Source organism: Nycticebus coucang, chromosome X (genome assembly GCF_027406575.1).
Source record: "Nycticebus coucang isolate mNycCou1 chromosome X, mNycCou1.pri, whole genome shotgun sequence".
Classification (NCBI taxonomy): Eukaryota; Metazoa; Chordata; class Mammalia; order Primates; family Lorisidae; genus Nycticebus; species Nycticebus coucang.
The window spans coordinates 143,500,130-143,524,641 of NC_069804.1; the positions used below are offsets into that span (position 1 = coordinate 143,500,130).

General features: G+C 36.6%; 1 protein-coding gene across 1 annotated transcript in view; it reads left to right on the plus strand.

Annotated features, from left to right (window-relative positions):
• The window catches only part of IL13RA1 (interleukin 13 receptor subunit alpha 1), a 79,426-nt gene extending 55,339 nt beyond the window's left edge, over positions 1 to 24,087 (plus strand). The window contains exons 10-11 of the mRNA XM_053579538.1: positions 720 to 804; positions 23,491 to 24,087. Of these exons, the coding sequence (XP_053435513.1) occupies positions 720 to 804; positions 23,491 to 23,583 (178 nt within the window). The 3' untranslated portion in view covers positions 23,584 to 24,087. The remainder of the gene's footprint in view (positions 1 to 719; positions 805 to 23,490) is intronic.
• Positions 24,088 to 24,512: the final 425 nt, after the last annotated feature.

The following is a 24,512-nucleotide window of genomic DNA, read 5'->3' on the forward strand; positions in this document are numbered from 1 at the left end:
AGACTTTACATCCTTCGTATTAACCTGGATGGAAGTGGAAGACATTATTCTTAGTAAAGCATCACAAGAATGGAGAAGCATGAATCCTATGTACTCAATTTTGATATGAGGACAATTAATGACAATTAAGGTTATGGGGAGGGGAGGAAAAGCAGAAAGAGGGACGGAGGGAGGGGGGTGGGGCCTTGGTGTGTGTCACACTTTATGGAGGCAAGACATGATTGCAAGAGGGACTTTGCCTAACAATTGCAATCAGTGTAACCTGGCTTATTGTACCCTCAATGAATCCCCAACTATAAAAAAAAAAAAAGTATAATGCCATCATTTAAATAATTGGGTATAAGTAATTTGCTTATCCTGAGGGCCCCTTTGCTCCACCCAAGCTTGATACATTTAGAACATTGATTTTTTTCCCCAGGCTATTTTAGAAATTTCTTCACAACTGCCTTGTTACTGAAGATGTCTTGTGCACCATGTCTTTTGTCTGCACCTTATTTTAATATGGTTGTGTTTAAGTTAGATGTTCCTATGGATTGGAAGATTAGAATCAAAATGTCTGTTTCCTTTCTTTCTTTCTGCCTTTTTTCTTTTTTTTTTTTTTTGAGACAGTCTCACTTTGTCACACTGGGTAGAGTGCTGTGGCATCATAGCTCACAGCAACCTCAAATTCCTGGGGTCAAGTAATTCTCTTGCCTCACAAAATGTCTGTTTTCTTAAAGGCTCAAGATCATTATATTCCCTCCAATTCCTGATCCTGGCAAGATTTTTAAAGAAATGTTTGGAGACCAGAATGATGATACCTTGGTAAGCACTAACTTCATAGAGTTTAAAATTGGTTATTTTTGTGGAGGCTATGGGATATTTTAGAAATTGTGGTAAAATATACATAACATAAAATTTACCATTTTAAGTGTTTTTAAGTGTACAGTTTAGTGACATTAAGTACACTTATAATGTTTTGCAACTATCACCACTACTTCTACAAATTTTTCATCTCAAACAGAAACTATGCCTATTAAATAATAACTCCATATCCCCCCACGCCCCTTGCCACTGATAAGCTTCTATTCTATTAATACTTTCTATATCTATGAATTTGCCTATTCTAGGTACTTCATGTAGGTGAAATCATATCCTATTTGTCCTTTCGTGTCTGGCTTACATCACTTAGCATAATTTTTCTTTGTCTTCTTTTTTTGTTGTTTTTGTGACAGGATGTTTAATTTGAGATTGTCACTGAATATTTTTTGGGGGGGTCATTTCTTATTGACAGAAATATTATGGTATGAGTAAACATATGCCTAAAAGTTATAAAATGGTTATATGACAGACATTTCAAAATTTCTTGCTTCTTAGGTTTTCACTAAGGTTTGGTTCTTTTTTTTTTTTTCCTTTTTTATTGTTTGGGGTTCATTGAATTAGGTTATACTGATTGTATTTGTTAGGTAAAGTCCCTCTGAAAATTGTGTTCCGCCCCCAAGAAATGTGCCACACACCTTAACTCCTCTCCCTGCTCCCTCATTTCTGTACCACTCACCTTGAATTGATTTGTGTTTTTCTCTTACGTGGGTATATATTACATCATCTACTGCCTTCATATTAGAATTGAGTACATTGGATTCTTGCTTCTCCATTCTTGTGATACTTTGCTAAGAAGAATGTGTTCTAACTCTTGAGGTTAATACAAAAGATAGGAAGTCTCCATTTTTCTAATGTCTGAATAGTATTCCATGGTATACATATACCACAGATTGCTAATCCATACCTTCGTTGGTAGACATTTAGCTTGTTTTCACATTTTGGTAATTGTAAATTGAGCTGCAATAAACAGTCTAGTGCAAATGTCCTTATGATAAAATGATTTTTTTTTCTTCTGGGTAGATGCCTAGTAATGGGACTGCAGGATCAAATGGGAGGTCTAATTTGAGTTCTTTGAGGATTCTCAAAAAGGTTATATTAGTTTGCAGTCCCACCAGCAGTGTAAAAGTGTTCCCTTCTCTCCACATCCACACCAGCATCTGCAGGTTTGAGACTTTGTGATGTGGGCTATTCTCACTGGAGTTAGGTGATATCTTAGGGTGGTTTTGATTTGTATTTCTCTGATGATCAGGGATGATGAGCATTTTTTCAAATGTTTGTTAGCTATTTGTCTGTCTTCATTAGAGAAGGTTATGTTCGTATCTCTTGCCCAGTGATAGATGGGATTGTTTGCTCGTTTTTTTGTTGATTTATTTGAGCTCTCTATAGATTCTAGTTATCCTTTTGTCAGATTGATATCCTGAAAATATCTTTTCCCATTCTGAAAGTTGTCCTTTTGCTTTACTTACTGTGTCGTTAGCTGTGCAGAGTTTTTTTCAGCTTAATTAAGTCCCGTTTGTTAATTTTTGGTGTTGGAATGGCCAATGAAGTCTTTGTCATAAAATCTTTCCCCAGTCCAACATCATCAAGAGTTTTTTCCACACTTGATTCTATGATTTTTATCATTTCGTGTCTGAGATTTAAATCTTTTCTCTATCCTGAGTCAATTTTTAAAATTAAATCATAGCTGTGTACATTCATGCAATCATGGGGTACAATGTGCTGGTTTTATATACAATTTGAAATATTTTCATCAAACTGGTTAACATAGCCTTCATGGCATTTTCTTAGTTATTGTGTTAAGATATTTATATTCTACATTTAGTAAATTTCACATGTACCCTTGTAAGATGCACCATAGGTGTGGTCCAGAGTCTCACTATGTCACCCTGGGTAAAGTGCGGTGATGTCATAGCTCACAGCAACCTCCCAATTCTTAGGCTCAAGTGTTTCTCTTGCCTCAGCCTCCCAAGTAGCTGGGATCACAGACAACCACCACAAAGCCTGGCTATTTTTTGGTCGTACTTGTCGTTGTTTGGCAGGCCTGGGCTGGATTCAAACCCACCAGCTCCGGTGCATGTGGCTGGTACCCTTGGCTGCTGAGCTACAGGCACCAAGCCTTGAGTAAGTGGTGAAGGCCTGAGTCCAGTTTCAGTCTTTTACATGTGGTTATCCAGTTCTCCCAGCACCATTTGCTGAATAGGGATTCTTTTCCTCACTGTATGCTTTTGTTTGGTTTATCAAAGATCAGATAGCAAGATGAGACTGGTTTTATCTCTTGGTTTTCTATTTGGTTCCATATGTCCATATCTCTATTTTTGTGCCAATACCATCCTGTTTTGATTACTGTGGACTTGTAATAATACAGCCTGAAGTCTGGTAGGGCGATGCTTCTGGCTTTCTTTTTATTACTAAGAATAGCTTGGCTATATGGATTTTTTTCTGATTCCATACAAAATGACATACTATTTTTTTCCAGTTCTCCAAAATACAATGTTGGTATTTTAATGGGAATTGCATTGTATTTGTAGATTGCTTTGTGTGGAATAGACATTTTGACAATGTTGAGTCTTCCCAGGCAAGAACATGGTATGTTCTTCCATTTGTTAATGTCTTCTGCAATTTCTTTTCTTAGGGTTTTATAATTCTCTTTGTAAAGATCCTTCACCTCTTTTGTTAGGTATATTCATAAGTATTTCATTTTTTCGAAGCTACTGTGAAGGAAATTGTGTCCTTGATTTTACTTCTCAACTTGGCTGTTAATGGTGTATAATAAATAGGCTACTGATTTGTGGACATTGATTTTATACCCTGAGACATTACTGTATTTCCTGATAATTTCCAGGAGTTTTGTGGTTGAGTCTCTGGGGTATTCTAAGTATAAGATCATATCATCAGCAAAGAGCAAGAGTTTGACCTCCTCTGTCCCCATTTGGATGCCCTTAATATCCTTCCCTTTCCTGATTGCATTGGCTAGAACTTCCAGAATAATGCTGAATAATAGTGGCAATGGTGGACATTCTTATCTGATTCCAGTTCTATGTGGAAAAACTTTCAGTTTTACACCATTCAGTATGATGTTAGCTGTGGGTTTGTCATAGGTGGCTTTAATCAGCTCAAGAAATGTGCCACCTATGGCTATTTTCTTAAGTGTTTTTGTTGGAAAGGATGCTGAATTTTGTCAAATGCTGTTTCTGCAAGTACTGAAAGGATCATATGATCTTTGTTTCTGCTTCTATGGATGTGGTGTATTACATTTATGGATTTGTATATATTAAACCAGCCTTGCATCCCTTGGATGAAGCCTACTTAATCGTGATGTATAATTTTTTAATGTATAGCTGCAATCTATTGGCTAGGATTTTGTTGAATATTTTTGCATCAATATTCATTAGTGAAATTGGTCTGTACTTCTCATTCTTATTTGGGTCCTTTCCTGGTTTTGGAATCAAGGTGATGTTTGCTTTATAGAAGGTGTTGGGGAAAGTTCCTTCTCAATGTTTTGGGATAGGTTCTGCAGTATAGGTACAAGGTCATCTTTGAAGTTATGATAGAATTCAGCCATGAAGCCATTTAGTCCTGGGCTTTTTTTTGTTGTTGAAAGCTTTTTTATTGATTCTGCAATCTCAGTGCTTGATATTGGTCTGTTCACAAGATCTATTTCTTCCTGGTTAAATCAAGGAAGATGGTGTGATTCTAGGTATTGGTCCATTTTCTCTACATTGTCAAATTTCTGAGCATAAGAGTTTTTGGTGGTAGTCAAAAATAATCTCTTATATCTGTGATTTTTAGTTATTATTTCTCCCTTTTTGTTTCAGATTGAGGTTATTAAAGATTTTATTTTTCTTTTTCTGGTTAATATAGCCAATGGTTTATCAATTTTATTTATCTTTTTGTAGAACCAACTTTTTTCTTTCTTTTTTTTTTTGAGACAGAGTCCCACCATGTCACCCCTGGTAGAGTGTCGTGGCATCCCAGCTCACAGCAACCTCAAACTCTTGGGCTTAAGTGATTCTCTTGCCTCAGCCTCCCAAATAGCTGGGACTACAGGTGCCTACCACAATGCCCAGCTGTTTTTTGGTTGCAGTTGTCATTGTTGTTTAGCTGGCCTGGGCCAGGTTTGAACCCACCACCCTCACTGTATGTGGCTGATGCCCTACTCACTGAGCTATGGGCACCACCTGAAGAACCAATTTTTTTCTTCATTAATTTTCTGAGTGGTTTTTATTTTTAATTTCATTTATTTCTGATTTAATTATAGTTATTTTTTTTTCTTCTGCTAGATTTGGGATTGTTTTGCTCTTCTTTTCCATTTCTTTAAGATGATTGATTACGTTGTTGATGTGCTCCCTTTCTTTTTTTTTTTTTTTTTGGATGTAGGCTTCTAACACGATAAATATCCCTCTTAGGACTGCTTTTGCAGTGTCCCACATGTTTTGGTAGCTTGTATCTTCATTGTTGTTATGCTCAAGGAAGTTAATGATTTCCTTTTTTTTTTGTAGAGCTAGAGTCTCATTTTAGCGCCCTCGGTAGAGTGCTGTGGCATCTCAGATCACAGCAACCTCCAACTCCTGGGCTTAGGCAATTCTCTTGCCTCAGCCCTCCCAAGCAGCTGGGACTATAGGCACCTGCCACAACACCCAGCTATTTTTTTGTTGCAATTTGGCTGGGGCCGGGTTTGAACCCACCACCCTTGGTATATGGGGCTGGTGCCCTACCCACTGAACCACAGGCACTGCCCAATGATTTCCTTTTTTATCTCTTCTTTGACACAACTGTCATTCAGCATAAGGTTGTTCAGTTTTCATGCCTTTGTGTGGGGATGAAAATTTTTGTTGGACTTGAGTTCCACTTTCATTGCCTTGTGGTCTGAAAAGATACAAGGTATAGTATCTCAATTATTTTGATTTTGTTGAGGTTTGATTTGTATCCTAGGATACAAATTGTGGAGAATATTCCATTGGCTGATGAGAACATGTATTTCTTAGCTTTGGGATGTGTTCTGTATATGTCTGTGAAGCACAGTTGTTCTATGGTCACATTCAAGTCCCTTGTATCTTTGTTTAGTTTGTGTTTTGAGGATCTGTCCATCTTTGTAAGAGGAGTGTTAAAGTCCCCTACTGTTACGGTGTTACAGGATATCATATTGCTCAGGCTAATTAAGATCTGTATCTGTTTCATAAATCTGAAAGCATTTAAGTTGGGTGCATAAATATTTAGAATTGAAATGTCTTCTTGTTGTATTTTTCCCTCAACCAATATGAAGTGTCCATCTTTGTCTTTTTTGACTTTAATTGCTTTATGTCCACTTGTATCTGAAAATAAGATCGTGACCTCTCCTTTCTTCTAATTTCCATTTGCCTGAAATATAGTTTTCTATCCTTTCACCCTGAGTCTTACTTTGTTCTTCGAGGCTAAGTGTATTTCCTGTAGGTAGCATATGGATGGCTTGTGCTTTTTTACCCAATCATCCATCCTATGCCTTTTCAGTGGGGTATTCAAGCCATTAACATTTGTTGATAGACTTGGTAAGTGTAGTGGATTTCTATTCATCTTATTTTGTGAAAGTCCATTGCTTAGTTTTATCTTTTGCATCATTGTGGAAACAAGGTTTTGTTCTTTGGTTTCTGGGTGTTTAATTTGCTAGTGGTCCGTTGTGATGTTCAGTGTGGAGCATAGGTATAAGTATTTCCTGTAGAGCTGGTCTTGTTGTGGCAAACTTCCTTGATGTTGAATATCAATAAAATGTTTGATTTCTCCATCAATTTTAAAGCTTAGCTTAGCAGGATATGGAATTGTGGACTGAAAATTGTTTTATTTATGTAGGTAAAATGGAGATGACCATTCTCTTCTGGCTTGAAATGTTTGATTTGAGAAGTCAGTGGTCACCCTGATAGATTTGCCCCTGTAGGTCAATTGGTGCTTACTCCTCCTGGCTGCTTGCAGATTTTTCCCTTTTTGACCTTTGACAGGTTCATGACAATGTGTCTTGGAGAAACTCTGAGGTGAGATGACCTGGAATTTGATACCCTCTGAAAGGAGTGTGTTGGAAACTTTGGTGATACTTTGGAAATTTTCATTTATGATATCCTCTGCTAGAAGCTTCCATTCCTCTAGGATACCTATAATTCTTGTGTTTGAATGCCTCATTAAGTCCCATAATTCTCTCAGTGAACATTCTGCTTTCTTTCTCTTTTTTCCGGCTCTTTAACTGCCTGTGTTAGCTGAAGAGCTTTATTTTCTCCCACTGAGATTCTTTCTTCTGCATGGTCTAATCCAGGTGTCCTCAAACTGCAGCCCGCGGGCCACATGAAGCGGTGTGAATTGTATTTGTTCCCGTTTTGTTTTTTACTTCAAAATAAGATATGTGCAGTGTGCATAGAAATTTGTTCATAGTTTTTTGTTTTAAACTATAGTCTGGCCCTCCAACGGTCTGAGGGACAGTGAATTGGCCCCCTGTTTAAAAAGTTTGAGGACACCTGGTCTAAGCTGTTACTGATACTTTCTACTGCATCTTTAAGTTCTCTGATTGACTGCTTCAATTCCTTCTGCTCCGCTATATCATTTCTGTATCTTCATATCGTTTGTCTCTTAATTTGATTCTGTTTTTGGATTTCCTTTTGGTTATTTTCAACTTCTCAGCAATTTCCTTCATTGTTTTTACCATCCATGTTTTAAATTCCCTTTCTGAAATTTATAACATTTCTTTATAGGTGGAAGGAATCCTTTAAAGTAGCTACCTTATGATCCCTTAAGGGGGTTGCTCTGTTCAGGTTTTTCATGTTGCCAGGATTTTTCTGCTGTTTCTTCCTTGTGGGTGTTTTCTTTTTGTCTGTTTCATTGCCCTACTTTTTCCTTTTGCTTTCTCCTCTTTAAGTTACCATGCATCTGACCTAAGATGAAGTATCCTTTGGTATAGGACCAAAAGGAGAGAAGAATTAAGAGCAAAAAGGGATAAAAGATATAAAAAAAGACAAAAGAAAAACGAAAGGGGAAGTATAGGGGAAGATTAATAAAAAGAAGAGAGGAACAGAGAGAGGTAGGAGTAATAGTGGTGTACAGTAGGGTACTTTGACCCATGCCCACAAATCCCAACCTCTGAGGGGCTAGGTTGGGGGGTCCCTTGAGGCCAGGAGCTCTTTGCCAGCCTGATCAGACACCAGACCCCACCTCCACCAAACAGAGAAGAAAAACAATAATACTATAAATCAAAACAAACAAACCCTTAAGGGATAATATTGGAGGAAAAAAAAAAGAATAACAGGACCAGAAAAACTAGCAAAAATGGAGATCTCATTATTAAAGTAGTAAACAATGAAAAATTATAAGAGCAAATAGAAGGGGAAAAAGAAAAAAGAAAACTCGGTTGGGGGGGAGTTGAAAAATGTTTTTTATGAAAAAAAAAATATATCTTGCCATATATTGCCTGGGCAACAGGTGATCTTCTGGGGTTTCAGATGCTAATCGCAGTGCTGATACAGCTGTGTAAGATGGAGACTGGAAGCCTCTCTCTTGCAGAGACCTCGTCTTATCTTCCTGACTTCTTTGTCCTCAATCCCTGCAGCGTTAGGAACCTAAAGTTCCTCAGCCCTCTTAGGGTTGAGACACACCTCAACCTTTCCAAACCATGTCCCTTGGCCGCACAGTAGCTTTTCTAGGAGATCTCCCCACGAGTTTCTGCCCAGCTTATCCAGTGTCCCGGAACTGGCTTGGCACTAGGGCCCTGAGGGCTGATCCTGCAAGGCAGCTTTCCCACAATGGCTGCACCTGGCCTATAGCGGAACAATGAAAGCTCTGCTCGCCCTGTGGCTCAGTCCCAGTCCCGGGGTGCTGTTCAAAATCACTTGTTCATTCACCCAAGCTCTCCCAAGGTAACTCAAGCAAATGCCAAGATCCAGGAAAAAAAAGCCCACAGGGCAGGCCTTCTCTGTCTGTAAACTGTCACTGTCACTGCTTCTCTGGCCAGCCTCTGTCGGCACACAAGTACTTGCTCTTGTGCTGCTTTTCTACTGCTTCCATCCTCCTCTTGGGGTCATAACATCTCCCACTGCCTCTGTGTGCCCCTGGAGGTATGTTTCTGGGCAAAACCCACAAGCCAGAGGTGCCTGGAGTCTTTTCTCACCACACTCACCACTCACAGCTACAAAGAAGCTGTCTGTAGTCTGCCATCTTACTCTGCCCCCTTAACATAATGTTTTTAAGGTTCATCCATGTTGTAGCATGTATCAGAATTTCTTTTTGAAATTGGTTCTTTTAAATTAAATTTGTCTAAAAGATAAATAAATGTGTCTCAGGTCAAGCATACTAGCTAAGAAGTCCCCAGAATACTTTGCTCATCTTACATCCTTAGGCTTCTTTCTGCCATGTAGCAGGGTCAGCCTTCTGTATGAAACTAGCGGAATAGGCAAACTTTCCAACTTCTGGATACTTTTTTAAACCTGATGTGGAGAAATATTAAGATAGGGTAAGAGATTATGATTGCTTGGAAAGTTGGATTGCAAATACATGGAAGCAGGGCAGACCTACCCCAACTGTTACAGTTGGTTTCCTGCAGATGCTCATGCTAGAATTTGTGGCTAGAAGACCTAAGACATTATGAGAAAAAAAGGGTTTGATGTTTCAGTGATAAATACATTCACTCTAATGAAATAATAAAGACACTAAGTGAAATAAATATCAATATCATTGTATATATCTTAAAGTAGTAATAATAGGCATGAGGCAGTTAATTTCGGGAAGTGGTACAGCACAGTAGATAATAGCCTAAGCTCTGGAGTCGGATTGTCTGGATTCAGATCTCTGCTGTGTCATTTACCATCTTTTTGACCTTAGGTAACTTCCTTAGTAAGTCTTTCTGGGACTCAGTTTTCCCATTTTTAAAGTGGAGATAACATGCTGGGCGCAGGGGCTCACGCTTATAATCCTAGCACTCTGGGAGGCTGAGGTGGGTGGATTGCCTGAGCTCATGAGTTTAAGACCAGCCTGAGCCCCAGAGTAAGACCCCGTCTCTAAAAAATAGCCAGGTGCTGTTGGGGGGCACCTGTATTCCCAGCTACTTGGGAGGCTAAGGCAAGAGAATTGCTTAAGCACAGGAGTTTGAGGTTGCTGTGAGCTGTGACACCAGGACACTGTACTGAGAGCGACAAAGTGAGACTCTGTCTCCAAAAAAAAGTGGAGGTAACAACAGCATGTACATGTTAAGTATATTAAATTTTTAATGCACAATAATTAATACAAACTAGCCTGCATGGCATATTGTATAAGTGCTTAATAAGTATTAGCGATTAGTATTAGTATTGTTAACAATATCTTTTTATCTTTAAGTCCCAAATAATTCTTATAATAATGGGTGATTCACAATGGCACTGATGATATTTGATTAGGGAAGGAAGGCAAGGAAGCTGTTATGCTATCAGAGGAGGATTATTATTCTGGACCACTTTTTCACCAAGTTATCTTCATAGGCAAGGGGTAATTCTGCCAGGCCCTATGGGATAGGGTACTGCTAGGCAGGTAGGTCCAGAAGCATGATGAAAAGATCATGTACTTTATGTATATAATCTTGCACAAATGTGCTAGCCAGTGGTTCTTCAACTTAATGAGTCACAATCAAATAGAGTACTTGTAAGAAATATAGATTTCTGGACCCTACCTGCCAAAATTCTGATCAGGTAGATCTGGGACAAGTTCCAGGGATCTGCATATTTTAACAGGAGTCCTATTCTGGTAAGATAGTCTGTGGATCATACTTTGAAAATCACCAATATAGATATTTTCCTTAGAATTATTCCTCCCTATCTTTTTCTTCATTTCACCAGCTGTGATAGATACTGGATGTTGGGAATTATGCAAGTACTCTAACAACTCTAACCAGTTATTGAAAGTCAACTATGTGCAGGGCAGTGTATTAAGTGCTTTGCTTATCTTACCTTATTGAATGCTCACAACCACCCTATTAGTACCATTTTACAGATGAGGAAATGGAGCCTCCGTCAGGTTAAGTAACTTTTCTGCAGTCACACACCAGTAAGGTAGGATTTGACCCAGGACTGTCTGATGCCAGCGTTGTGACATTCTTTCTACTACAGTGTATTGCCTCTTATAAGATAGAATACTTAAAAAAAAAAAAAAAAAGAATACTTATTCTCAAGAACTTTGTTGTCTTCTAAGAGTTCTGCTGACAGAAATAGAAGGTTGGGGTAGGGGATTTCTGAGAAAAAGATTTGGGGTCACATTATGAATAGCTTTAAATTGGCAGGTTTTAAAGAGGAGGGGATACACTAGCAAACTGGGAGCCTAGATCTGAATTTGCTCCATTAAATGTTTTGTTCAGCCAGTGGGGTGTATTTAAAATCTTTCAATTTGTAATCTTAGGCAGGGAATACGCTTTCCATGTCATCTCAGGCACTGCTGTTCCCAGTTCCCACTGTGGTTTTGCACATTGACTTAAATGCCAGACCCTTGAACGATATTTGAGTTTACTGCCCCTCTTAGCACTATGGAGACTAGTTAAAATGCCATGACACATATGCCCAATATCTATGTAAACATGCTTGGATTCACTGATATATGCCAGACATGCCAACAAAAATATTGGTAAGTTATACATTTCCAGCTCAATAGATTTCAAAAAAGTGATAATATCCAGGGTTTAACAAGTGAGCAGGGGACCTTGCACTTTTCAGGCACTGCTGGTGGGCCTATAAAGCGATACATATCCTTTCTGGAGGGCACCTTGGTAAAATGTAACAATTTTTGAACCTGTAATTATACTTGTAGGAATCAATTTTAAGGAAATAATCCAACAGTGGCACAAGAATGGTCAATGCAGCATTTGTTTCTAGGATGAAAAATTAGACACCAATGAAACATCAATAATCAGGAATTAGATTCCTGATAGATTTTTTCATAAAAAAGAAAGTTAGATTTTTAGAGTATTTAATTTCATAACAAAATACAAAATGATATAAGAGTAATAAACAGATCATAAATGTATAGTATATTAGGATCCCAATTTTTATTAAAATGTATCAACATACACAAAAAACAATGAATAGAAAGAAATGGGTCAGGGCGGCGCCTGTGGCTCAAGGAGTAGGGCGCCGGTCCCACATGCCGGAGGTGGCAGGTTCAAATCTAGCCCCAGCCAAAAACCAAAAAAAAAAAAAAAAAGAAATGGGTCAGAATGATCATTTCTAGGCAGAGGGATTATGGGTAACTGATATTATTTTCTGTCTACCTTTCTGAAATTTCCAAATTCCTGTAATGATGATGTATTACTTTTATAATAAAAGAAACCCTGTGTAAGTCATTAAGGGAAAAGGGTAATATTGTAGTCATCCATGTCTGAGAGATAATAGGGACTTGATCTTACATGGTAGTGCAGGAGATTGATGTAAGAGACATTATTAAAGGAAACTAACTCATGACTTGGTGACTCTGTGTGGGTGATGAAAGGTGGATAGAGTAAAAAATAATTTCAAGTTTTCAAGTCTGAGTGATGGAGTGAAGGCTGGGAACATTGACAGCAAAATCAGGACAATTATCTTTCTCAGAGATGGGAAAATTGCTTTTTCTCAATTTGCTGTGTAGAGGATAATATGTTGTTTTCATCCTGATGAGTCAGATAATTCTGTAATTTGGTGAGGTGGATATACTGACAAGATAGACCACTAAAAGCATACGATGTTTTTGTTCATTGGTTGCAGACCATTAAACAAAATCAGGTTTTATTTTAACTAAAAGTATAATAAAAATACCAGACATGAAAAAGGGTAAGAGAACAAATTTTTATGTCTGCTTTTAACCAAATGAATAATCAATCAGCTTTCTTTACACGGCCACTATTCTCACAAATTGAATTGCATATGCTGCAGAAAGACTAACCTTTTGCTTCTGGAACCTTCAAATTACAGAACATAATATAGGACATAGAGCATAGCCTTGGAGGTCATCTAATGAGGTGGATGTTTACCTATTTAATTATTTCTTTTTAATTATAAATTTTTAAAACTCTAGATTATTGTCCAACTCCCTTACTTTAGAGATAGGGACATTAGGGGACCACAGGGAAATTTTTCAAGGACTGTTACATAGAGAGGTAACTGCGAAAACTAAACTAGAATCCATATAGCCCAATGTTATCAACTTCTAATCCAAAGAAATAATCCATGCCATTTTTAAACGCTCTATTCTTCTACACTGCACCATTAATAATGTTTGTTGTTGTTTTGAGACAGTCTTAACTTTGTCGCCCTCAGTAGAGTGCTGTAGTGTCACAGCTCACAGCAACTGCATACACATGGGCTCAAGCAAGTCTCTTGCCTCAGCCTCTCAAGTACCTGGGACTGCAGGTGCCCACCACAACACCCAGCTGTTTTTAGAGACCAGGTCTTGTTCTGGCTCAGGCTGGTCTTGAACTCATAAGCTCAGGTGATCCACCTGCCTCGGCTTCCCAAAGTGCTAGGATTACAGGCGTGAGCCACTGCACCAGGCCTTAATTAATGTTTTGTTTTGTTTTTTAACTTAGATGTGGCCACAAATAAGTTAAATCTTAAGTATAGTTTTCCTTAAGGTTTCTAGTGTTTTGATGATGTTTTGTTCATCACTGTAGTAACATTTTGGCCAACAGCATTTTTTTTTTCCTGTTACTTTGCTATTTATCTTTTCCTTGTGACTAATTGGGCTCCTGGCCATATTGGGGTGGGGGTGCAGGAGGGGAGTTGCAGAGGGAATTGCTTATCCTCTGTCTGCATTTGTTTTACCCATAAAAAATTATCTATTCCTCTACCACTTCTTGGAAACCAATTATATATTTCAGTATTGTGGTAGTTTTAAACTTGGAGTTGATTTTCAAATACTGCTTTTTTTTTTTTTACACTTCAGTATGTTTCTTTAAAAAACAAAGAAACTAAGAATGCTTTCCTACATGGCCAAAATAGCATTACTGCACTTTAAAAATTATTGATTCCTTAATATCATCTAATAGTCCATATTCAGATTTTTCCAACTGTCCCAGTTGTCTCACTGTGAGTGAGGGTGAGATTGAGCACTGTATTTTAGGATGGTTGCAGTGTGTCCCTTCCTGCTGTCTGCACTTATTTCCTCCCTCCCCATCTGAAGATAATTCATATAATAACTCTTCATGTTATGCTTCTTTTTTTTTTTTGTAGAGACAGTCTCACTGTACCGCCCTTGGGTAGAGTGCCGTGGCGTCACACGGCTCACAGCAACCTCTAACTCTTGGGCTTACGCGATTCTCTTGCCTCAGCCTCCCCATGTTATGCTTCTTACATCAGTTGATATCCATGCTTGAATCAATCATTTCTTTAGGGGTTGTAAAAAGATGATTTTTCTCATTCTATTATTTCATCTACATTTATAAACTGGTATTTTTCTATAAAGTAGCAATCATCAACTGGACTCTTCAGTTCTAAAATTCAGTTCTTGCAAAAAGGGCAAGGTGCATGTTAATTCTTTCCTTTTATTTATCAATTTTTAAGTGAACAGTTGGATTAATAGGCAGCTCAAATGGCACCAAGTCAACCTCTCCACACCACATTCAACTTGGCCTTTTGGGTTTTTTGGTTTTTTGGGTTTTTTTTGAGACAGAACCTCACTATGTCTCTCAGTAGAGTACTGTGGTGTCACAGCTCACAGCAACCTCAATATCTTGGGCTTAAGCGATTCTTTTGCCTCAGCCTCCAAAGTAGCTGGGACTACAGGTGCCTGCCACAACACCCAGCTATTTTTTGGTTGCAGTTGTCGTCGTTTAGCTGACCCAGACTGGGTTCAAACCCGCCAGCATAGGTGTATGTGGCCAGCACCTTACCCACTGAGCTACAGTCACCACCCTCAACTTGGTGTTTTTTAAGCTGCAATGATTTTAAGGCACAAGACTTATAATTCTTATTGTACAACTTTCTGTTTTGAATGTTGATCTGAAGAGGACTGCAGCATGAAATAGGCAGACTTTTATACAAAAGGGCTTGGGTGCACCAAACCCTCTTCACCTCTATAGACAATTCACTGTGGGAAATATCTTAGCCAAATCTTGAAAGTAATCTTAAATTGAGATCTGATAGTTTTATTATACTGCTGAATTTGTTTATTTCTTTAAAATATAAAAGCCTATATGTTATTTTTTTCCTAGGTTCAGATAACTAGCAACTAAAAGCTGCTTGTGTTAGCCTCTGAAACACTCATTTTTTTTTTATCCATGATGTTTTTCATCTTTGGCTGTTATTCTATTGTTAATTACCTTGTTTAAAAAAATGGCTGTAAATATTAAATTATGGGGTGGGCACAGTGGCTCACGCTTGTAATCCTAGAACTCTGGGAGGCCAAGGCAGGTGGATTGTTTGAGCTCAGGAGATCAAGACAAGCCTGAGCAAGAGCAAGGCCCCATCTCTACTAAAAATAGAAAAACTAGCCAGGCATTATGGCAGATTCCTGTAGCCCCAGCTACTCAGGAGGCTGAGGCAAGAGGATTGCTTGAGCCCAAGAATTTGAGGTTGTTGTGAGCTACGATGCCTTGGCACTCTACCCAAGGCACAGAGTGAGACTATCTCAAAAAAACATTATGGACTGGTAATCTTATGAGTTTATTTTTTCTACAATTGATTATAAAATTAGACTAGCATACAATTCACAAAACTAACTACTAGGTTAGAGCCATTGCATCTGTTTCCTTTACCTTACATTGAACCAGTGCTCAGGAAAAGGCTACAGTGCTGATAAAGGGTGAAAATGAGGGTGATGCAAGTTTTAGGAATGAAAAACAGCAATTGGAAAGATTACTGTATTCTTGGAAGCTATTTCTGTTGCAGTGTTCACCTTGTTAAAACAAATTGTTTTTTTTTTTTTTCTTCTTCCTTGACACAGATAAGCATTGGGTCTAATGACCAGAAACCAAACAAAGTTTAATTTCCAGGGTATAATTTGTAATTAACATAATTCTCTTTTAAAAGCAACATGTATTTATTGTAGAAAAATTAGATCTACATATAATCAAAAGAGAACGATTAAATCACTCTTAATTTTATCACCCAGACATAACTGTCTTTAAAATTATATGAACAATGTAGGGAAATGGAAATATTTTTGTTGATAAATGGCAACAAATACTTTTGTTGATTATTGGCAACACCAATAATAATTCATGTTTATGAACTATTACTATGTGCCGGACATTTTTTCTAAGTGCTGCCCTCATTAATTTGCCCCCATCCTGGAGTTGGTATGTGTTAACTCCATTGTACAGATGAAGACACCAGAGGGCTTATGTATAACTTGCTGAAGGTGACACTGCTTGTACATAGCAGAGCTAGGATCCAAACTTAACTAAAACATGGCAGAGCTGGGATCTAAACCCAGGCTTCCTGATTTTCCAATCCACACTTTTAACCAATCATATTGTATATAATAATGTTTTAATAAAACTATTATATCCAATTTTATTTGATTTTAACAGATGAAAAAAAACTAGATGAAGATAAAAGAATTTCTAAACTTTTGATATATTATAAAATAAGTTTTAATGATTATTGAAGAGAGCAATTTTTCTGTATGCTCTCTCCAATTTTAAAGTTGTCAGTACTCTCAGAGAGCCCTCATTTAGTCTTACTTCTACGGGTGGATAGATACTTGGTGCTCACTACGGTCTTTATGTTGACTTTGCTCTAGTTGTTTTGGTTGTTAAAAGCTCTAGTCTAAAGGTTTTCTCAGGAAGGATTCATGGGACCAGCACTTTCTGAATTATCTACACACTGATGGTATTTGCTGCACTTATAATTGAAAGTCATTTTGGCAGATGTAAAATGCATGGCTCTTATGTCCTGCGTTGAGTCTCTAAAATGTCATCCATTTTTTTTTGGCATAAAATGTCAGAGTCAGCTAATAATATATTTACTTTCTGTATTAAAATGCTTGTTTTTTTTGCTTGGTTATCGAAAGATTTTTTTTCTTCAAAGTCCAGTAATTTTGCCAGAATATGTCTTGGTGTTGTGGTCATTCTGGGTTGATTTTTTGAGGTTATATGATGTACCCTTTAGGTATGTAATATTAGGAGTCTCTACTGATTGAGCTAGCCAGGCTGCTCTTGGTATGTAATATCAGATCTATTTATTTTATTTTGGTAAAAATTTCTTCACTTATAGACTTCAGTTATTCCCTTGTTTTCTTTGCCTGTCACATCCTCTTGAATAATCTTTATCTTCTTTCATTTCTTTTTTTATTTAAAACATTTCACTTTCCTCTTCTGTTTCTCTGAAGGTAGCATCTGTTATATTTATTTGTTCCTATGTTCCTTCTAGCTTAGTCTTTATTTCTGAAACTATTATTTTCTTTTACTGATTTGATTCACATTTTATGCCTGTATCAAAACATCTCATGTGCCCTGTAAAGATATACAACTATTATTTATGTACCCATAATAATTTTGTTTTAATTTACTTTTAATTATTTTACTGAGTTGTGTCATCTCATTTCTGAGTTGTCCTTATTCTGACTTTTTATGTTTTCTTCCATATTGCGTATATTTCTTTTATATCATATACCTGTTCCTTAATATGTTTAAGCTAATTTTGAAATAATAAGATTACAGTTTTTATCTGTTTTGTGGATATATCTTTCTGGCTTGTTTTGCTTCTGTAAGGATATTATCTGTTGATCATTTTTACATGAAATTAGTTTCCTGAACTTTTACAAGGAGGCTTCATTTTGATTAACTTCCCCCCCTCCCCAGTTTCAAGGCTCTAGAGCAGCAGCGTCTTCTGTTCTTTTTGAGAGTTACTAAAAATTATGGTGAAGTATGTTCTGACATCTGGGCCTCTCTGTCTGCCTCCACTAATTTTTATCTGGACTTTCTTTTATGTCTCTCTTGTCCCTATCCTGACCAATTTGGAGTCTATTCTCACCATTTTCTCTTCAGAGTGCAGCTTTGCCCTGGAAAGGAACTTTGGATTTCAAAGTTAAGAGTTCATGAGGGCCCAGGCTGTTTTTAGTCTAGTAGGTGTATCCAACTTTTTTCTTTACCATTGCACATTGGAAGAACAGTTGTCTTGGGCCACACATTAAATACACAAACACTAACGAAAGCTAATGAGTAAAAGAAAAGGTTCGTGCATACTTTTCATAATATCCGACACCACAGATAAGCAAAATAGTCCTCAAATAATCTGCATGTTGCCCGCGGAGCTGCAGGTTGGACACCTCTGAGAGCGTGGACTCCTTGAGCTCAGTTACTTTCGAAGGTGCAAACCCTTCCCAGTCTCAGTTATTGTTCATAAATTAGTTTGCTGAAGTTTGAGTGAGTTATTTTAGAGTTTTCAGACCTATTGGCCACTATGCTGATTCCCTCTATATACTCTTCCACAGCAGATACCATTTTGGTCTTGTCTCTGGGCTGTCCCTACCTGTTTCTATTTTAGGGTCCATGGGGGAATCGTTTTCATCTAGTTTTGCTATAGGTTGTGTTGGTAGATTTTGGTTTTGCTCTCCTACTTGCCCTACTTATCTTTTCTGTTTGTTTTGGGGTGGGGAGAAGGGTGGAATTTAGGGAGATTCTAAAACTATGCTGTCACCACTACCTTCTTCCCAAAATTTTTCTGTAAACTACAGACCATGGGCCAAATTCTGCCTGCCATTTGTTTTTATATAGTCTTTGACCTAAAATGGCCTATACCTATACCCCTTTACATAGTTGAAAACAGTCTAAGAAGAACACTATTTTAAGGCATGCGAAAATTATATGAAATTCAGGTTTCACTGTCCATAAAGTTTCGTTGGAACATAGCCACGCCCATTCATTTGTATATTGTTTGTGGCTGCTTCATGCTACAACAGCAGAGTTGTGTTATTGACTCAGACATATACGGCCCACAATGCTGAAAGTCCTTATTATCTGGCCATTTACAGGAAAAGTTTGATAACTTTTTTTATGTAGTCTGGTAACATACTTTTTAAAGTTTTTTAATTTATTTTTAATTTTTAATTTTTTTATTTTTACATATACATGTGTTTATTAGGTTTCCATTTTTTGCCTTCACAAAATTAAAGAGGCTTAAAATTTAATAACAATAACAATGTTTAAGATAAGGACTAGAAACAAAAACCTTGTAAAGAATGAACGAACATAAATACATTCAGAAAAGAAATCAGAGAATTACTGCATCAAAATATTAAGCAATAATAATGATAATGCAAAGAAAGTAACATTCACATTGTCAAATAAGAGTATGTCTATTATAAAATGCTTTGACTCTGAGATTCAGTATGGAGTCATCAGTTCTTATTTTTTTTAAGTCTCAAAAAATAGATAACTAATATTTATAAATAAAAGTAAAAGATAATTTCAAGAAACAGATCATGCCAAGTCTTATAGACAATAGAAAAAGAAGAAATACTTCAAAATTATTCTACTTGATCTGGGTACACCTGATATTAAAATTGGAGAGAATATATTATTGTAAAGGGGAAATTACAAACATATTTCACTTATAAATGAGGATGCAATATCCCAAACAACATATTAACAAGTTGAATTAAAAATTAATGTTTAAGTAATGTACTTTGGTCAAAATTAAATCCAATTTATGTGAGAATTAGTCACTATTTTCTTTTTCTTGTCTTTTTTTGGGGGGTGAGGGAAAGGAAAAGAAGAAAAAAAAAGACATGATAACATACTTTTTAATGGCTAAATAATATTCTACTGTGTGAATATATTAAATTATACTTAACAAGTTGCTATTATTGGGTATTTAGATGAATTCTAAATCTAATTATTATAGATTTCACAGCTAAGTATCAGCATATATATTTTATTGCTTTCTTTCTTTTTTTTTTTTTTGAGAAATTCACTCAGGGAGATTATTTTATTTTTAAACTAACATGGTATTATCCAAGTTGACCACTGATCATTTTACAGGTCAGGGGAGTTGAACCAACAAATTTAAATAAAAAAAAATTGATACATAACAATTGCACATATTTTTGGGGTACCCAGGGATGTTTTGATACATATAATGTGTACTGATCAGATCAGGGTAATTACCACATTCATCCCCTCAAACAATTATTTCTTTTATTGCTTTCTTGGAAGAAATTGTTACAAGCAAGATATCTAGGTCAAGGGGCAGGGTATAGATGTTAAAGTCTTTGATGCAGATTAAGTGCCTCTAATCTGAAAATCCAAAATCCAAAATGCTCCACAATCTGAAACTTTTTGCACCCCAACGCGACACTCAAAGAAAATGCTCATTGGAGCATTTTAGATTTTTAGATTAAGGCTATATGACCAGTAAGTATATAATGGAAATATTCTAAAACCCAAACATTTTTGGTCCCAAGCATTTCGGATAAGTAATACTCAACCTGTTGTAGCAAATTGTTATCCAGAAAAGTTGTACGAGTTAAATATCCATTAAGGAAACTGGCTAAATCAGTAATGGTGCGTTCATGCAATGAAATATTATACAGAAGTTAAAGAAAATGAGTACATCTATTTTACTGATGTGTAAAAAATATACAACATGTGCTATTAGGTAAAACACCTAGGTTATATATGCAGACGTTGATTCCTTCATGTTAAGGAAACCAGAGTATTGTAATACACAAACTTAAATTTTTCATAAGAAGCAAAGATTACAGCTAGGTTGTGCCAGTTTATATACCTATCAGTAGTATGTCGGAGTGGTGTTTTGCTCACATGGTATCATCTAATTTGAAAATTCTTGCCAAGTTAATAGATGAGAAAAGGGTATATAGTGTGAGTGTGTGTGTGTATCCGTTTTTATTTTTTCATAAGTTCATTGTCTTGAACTAATTCTTTTGTGAAATTCTTATTCCCCATCCATTTTTCCCCGGCAGTATTCATCTTTTTTTTTTCCTTTTTGTATTCATCTTTTGGTGGTTTGTAAAGCTCTTTATCAGATATTAATCCTTTGGCTTGTCATCCATATTGTACTTAGTATTGTACTTAAGGTAATTAATGATTTACAGAAGGGTTTCTTTTCCTTTTTTTATGCAGTCAAGTCTTCCTTTACTTTTTGTGTGTAGAAAACCCTTTCTGCCTCAGATTTATACAGTTGTTCCTTTCTATACTTGTGTAATACTTATTTGATTTTGTTTTTATATTTAAGTCTTTAATCTATCAGGAATTTGTGTAAACTATGAGGTAGGGTTTAACTTTGGTTTTTCAAATGCTTTTATTGGCCAGGTGTCTTACTGCCATTTATTGAATAAGCCCTTTTTTCAACGTTATATAATTTTTGTCAGATCATTTTTATTAGAAGTCTATGCACCTCACATGTTTTATTTATTTATTTTTAACTGTTCACTCAAAATGGGTCAGTTTTATGATATGTAAATTATAGCTCCATAAAGCAGATTAAGGGCGGCGCCTGTGGCTCAACTAGTAGGGCGCTGGTCCCATATGCTGTAGGTGGCAGGTTCAAACCCAGCCCCGGCCAAAAACCACACACACACACACACAAAAAAAGCATATTAAAAATTAAAACCATCAAAACCAAGTCTACATTCCATAGCATTTTTTTAAATTAAATCATAACTGCATACGTTAAGTGTTTATGTGGTACAATGGGCTGATTTTAAATACAATTTGGAATGCTTACATCAAACTGGTTAACATAACCTTCACTTCACTTTTTAATTATTGTGTTAAGACATTTATACTCTACTCTTAACAGATTTGACCTCACAGGTTTTAAAATCAACTTTGTTGAGGTGTGGTTTACAATAAAATGTACTCTTGGTGTTCAATTAGAAGAATTTTAGTAAATAATACAATTTTGTAGCTACCACTCCAGTCAAAATATAGAAAATTTCCATCATCTCCCCAAAGTTCCCTCAGTTAACCCCTCTTCTGACACGTGTACATATACATGGAAATATACACACGTACCTGGACCCTGGAAAACTTTAATCTGTTTTCTGTCCCTCAAGTTTTCCTTGTCCAGAATGTCTTATAAATGGAATCATATATTTATATACATAGCTTTTTGAGTTTGGCTTCTTTCACTTAGCATAATGCATTTAAGAGACATCCACATCGTTGCATGTGTCAACAGTTCATTTCTTTTTATTACTGAGCGGTATTCCATGAGATGGCTGTACCACAGTTTATTTAACCATTCACTTGTTCAAGGACATCAGAATAATGTCCAGGTTTCGGTTATTATTAGTAAAGATGCTATAAACATTCATACAGAGATTTATATATGACATGTTTTCATTTTCTTGGGAGTGCAATTTCTGGGTTATATGGTAAGTGTATGTTTTGTTTTATAAGAAACTTTTGTCAGCACCTGGAATCATCAGGTATTTTTAATTTTAGTCATACACTAGGTGTATAGAATTTGGATATTTTAAGCAGTGTTCCCACTTCTTAAGACTGGATACTCTTGACTTGCTCAATTCATCTCCAATTGCACAATCTGAGGCAGATTAATAGGTTGTTGCTCTTTTTTTTTAAGTCATATATACATAGATCATGAATATATTTATGCCTTTGTGGGATTCAATGTGTTGATTATTGGTACAAATTGGAGTGCTTACATCCTACTAATTAACATAGCTTTCACCTCATTTACTTAATCACAGTGTTGTTTCTGTTTTTCTTTTCTCCATTTCTTTTCCTGAGAACATCAGAGCAGAAGAGGAGCTTAGACATAATCTAGTGCAGGGTTTGGCAAATTTTTTTCTGTAAAGGCCAGAGAGTAAACATTTTTGTTATTGCAAGCTATTCGGTCTCTGTCACAACTCAACTATTCCATTGTAACATTAGTGCAGGCATAGATAATACAGAAACAAATGAGCATGTTCCAATAAAACTTTATTTACAAAAACAGGCACCCAGCTGGATTTGCCATGTGAATCATATTTTGCTGATCCTTGGGTTAGTCTAACAACTTCATTTAACAGATGACAGGACTTAGCACAGGTTTCATTCTTTCTCCTGATTTACAAGTAAAGAAAGGAGTGACCCAGGATATTGGCTGTTACCATAAGAGGCCTACTTGAATTGGGTTCAAGATATACAAAATTCTCTATTGTAATAATTGATGTAATAATTCTCATAATTATTCTTATGCATAATTCTCTATTGTAGTAAATGATATTAGATAAAGCTGTTAATGCAGGGTCTTTCAATAATTTTTACTGCACAAAAGCTTTTGGAACATCTTATATATTGCCTTGACTTTTTGAGCCTATTATATCTCTGGAACAACGGTCAAACTTGAGTGGTAAAAAAGTAAAGGTAATGAAGATTCGAATGAAACATAGTTTAAGTGAGAAATGCATGTCACCCTTTTATTCTTCTTCAAAATAATTTGTTCTAATTTTGGAAATGTCCAAATTTGTTTCTGTTTTGTGATAGCCATTACATATCCTATAACAATCTCCTATTTTCCTCCTTTAATGTTAATTCCTGATTGTTTTATTTCATTAATTATTCTGACACCCAAAGATTCTTAGCTCAAAAACAAAAACCAGGAAAGCATACACTTACGGCTCCATGAATGCAAATCTAAAAGTGAGGGTTGGCTGTGGATAGTCAGGGAAAAGGAAAAGTTTAGAAAAGTCATCGTGTGTGTGTTTTTTCCTCCCTTCCAGCACTGGAAGAAGTATGACATCTATGAGAAGCAAACCAAGGAAGAAACTGACTCTGTAGTGCTGATAGAAAACCTGAAGAAAGCCTCTCAGTGAACAGAGATAATTTATTTTTTACCTTCAATGGGACCTTCTGAAGATTCTTCCCATTCTCTATTTGTTATCTGGGGACTTGTTAAATGGAAACTGAAACTACTGGACCACTTAAAAACAGGCAGCTCCTGAGAGCCATAGATCTTTATGTTGAGTTGTGCACCAAAAAACTAAACATAATGGGCTCTTTGGAAAAGAGAGTGGAGTCATTCTCACTGAGTTATAAAAGCAGACATCCTTTGCAAAGGCTTCAAGCTAGGGGACAAAGCAAAAAGTGATGATAGCAGTAGAGTTAATCTTATCAAGAGTCACGACAACTTACTGAGGGATCTGTGCTTGCTTTGTATTCTTTGTGTCAAACAACTCCACCAACTTTTATTTGTAGAGGAACTCATTTGGGGTAAAAATGCCGATGTCGAACTTGAGTTACAAAGAACGTCTACCAAACAAAATTGATAAAATCTGGTATCTATTGTTTGGGATCTGATTGAGTAATGTTTGTGGCTATTGAAACTCTTAGTAGTTGAGAATCATCCCCTTCAACAGCATTTTCTTCTGCTTTGAAAGCCCCGGAAGTCGGTGTTGCCCACGATGATGACAACTACAGAAAAAGCGGAGGCAGCTTATGTGTACCAACATCTTTCAAAGCCATCGCTGGCTTTTGAGGGCAGTGAAGACAGAATGACTCATGGGGTATGAGTTTGAACCATGAAGTCTCTAATGACGTGTTATCTTCACCTCTGCTACTCAAATCAAGTATTTACTATGTATCTGGCTTGTGCTATGCTCCCAGGTATGAGGTACAGACTCCACTCCCAGGGTTTCCAATCTAGTTGGGACTCCTTGGTTTTTACCACTCTTATCTCCACCAGTTGTTTTGTTTCAATTCCTCAACTCTGACACTGATTTCTCCTTTTGCATTCTCCCTTATT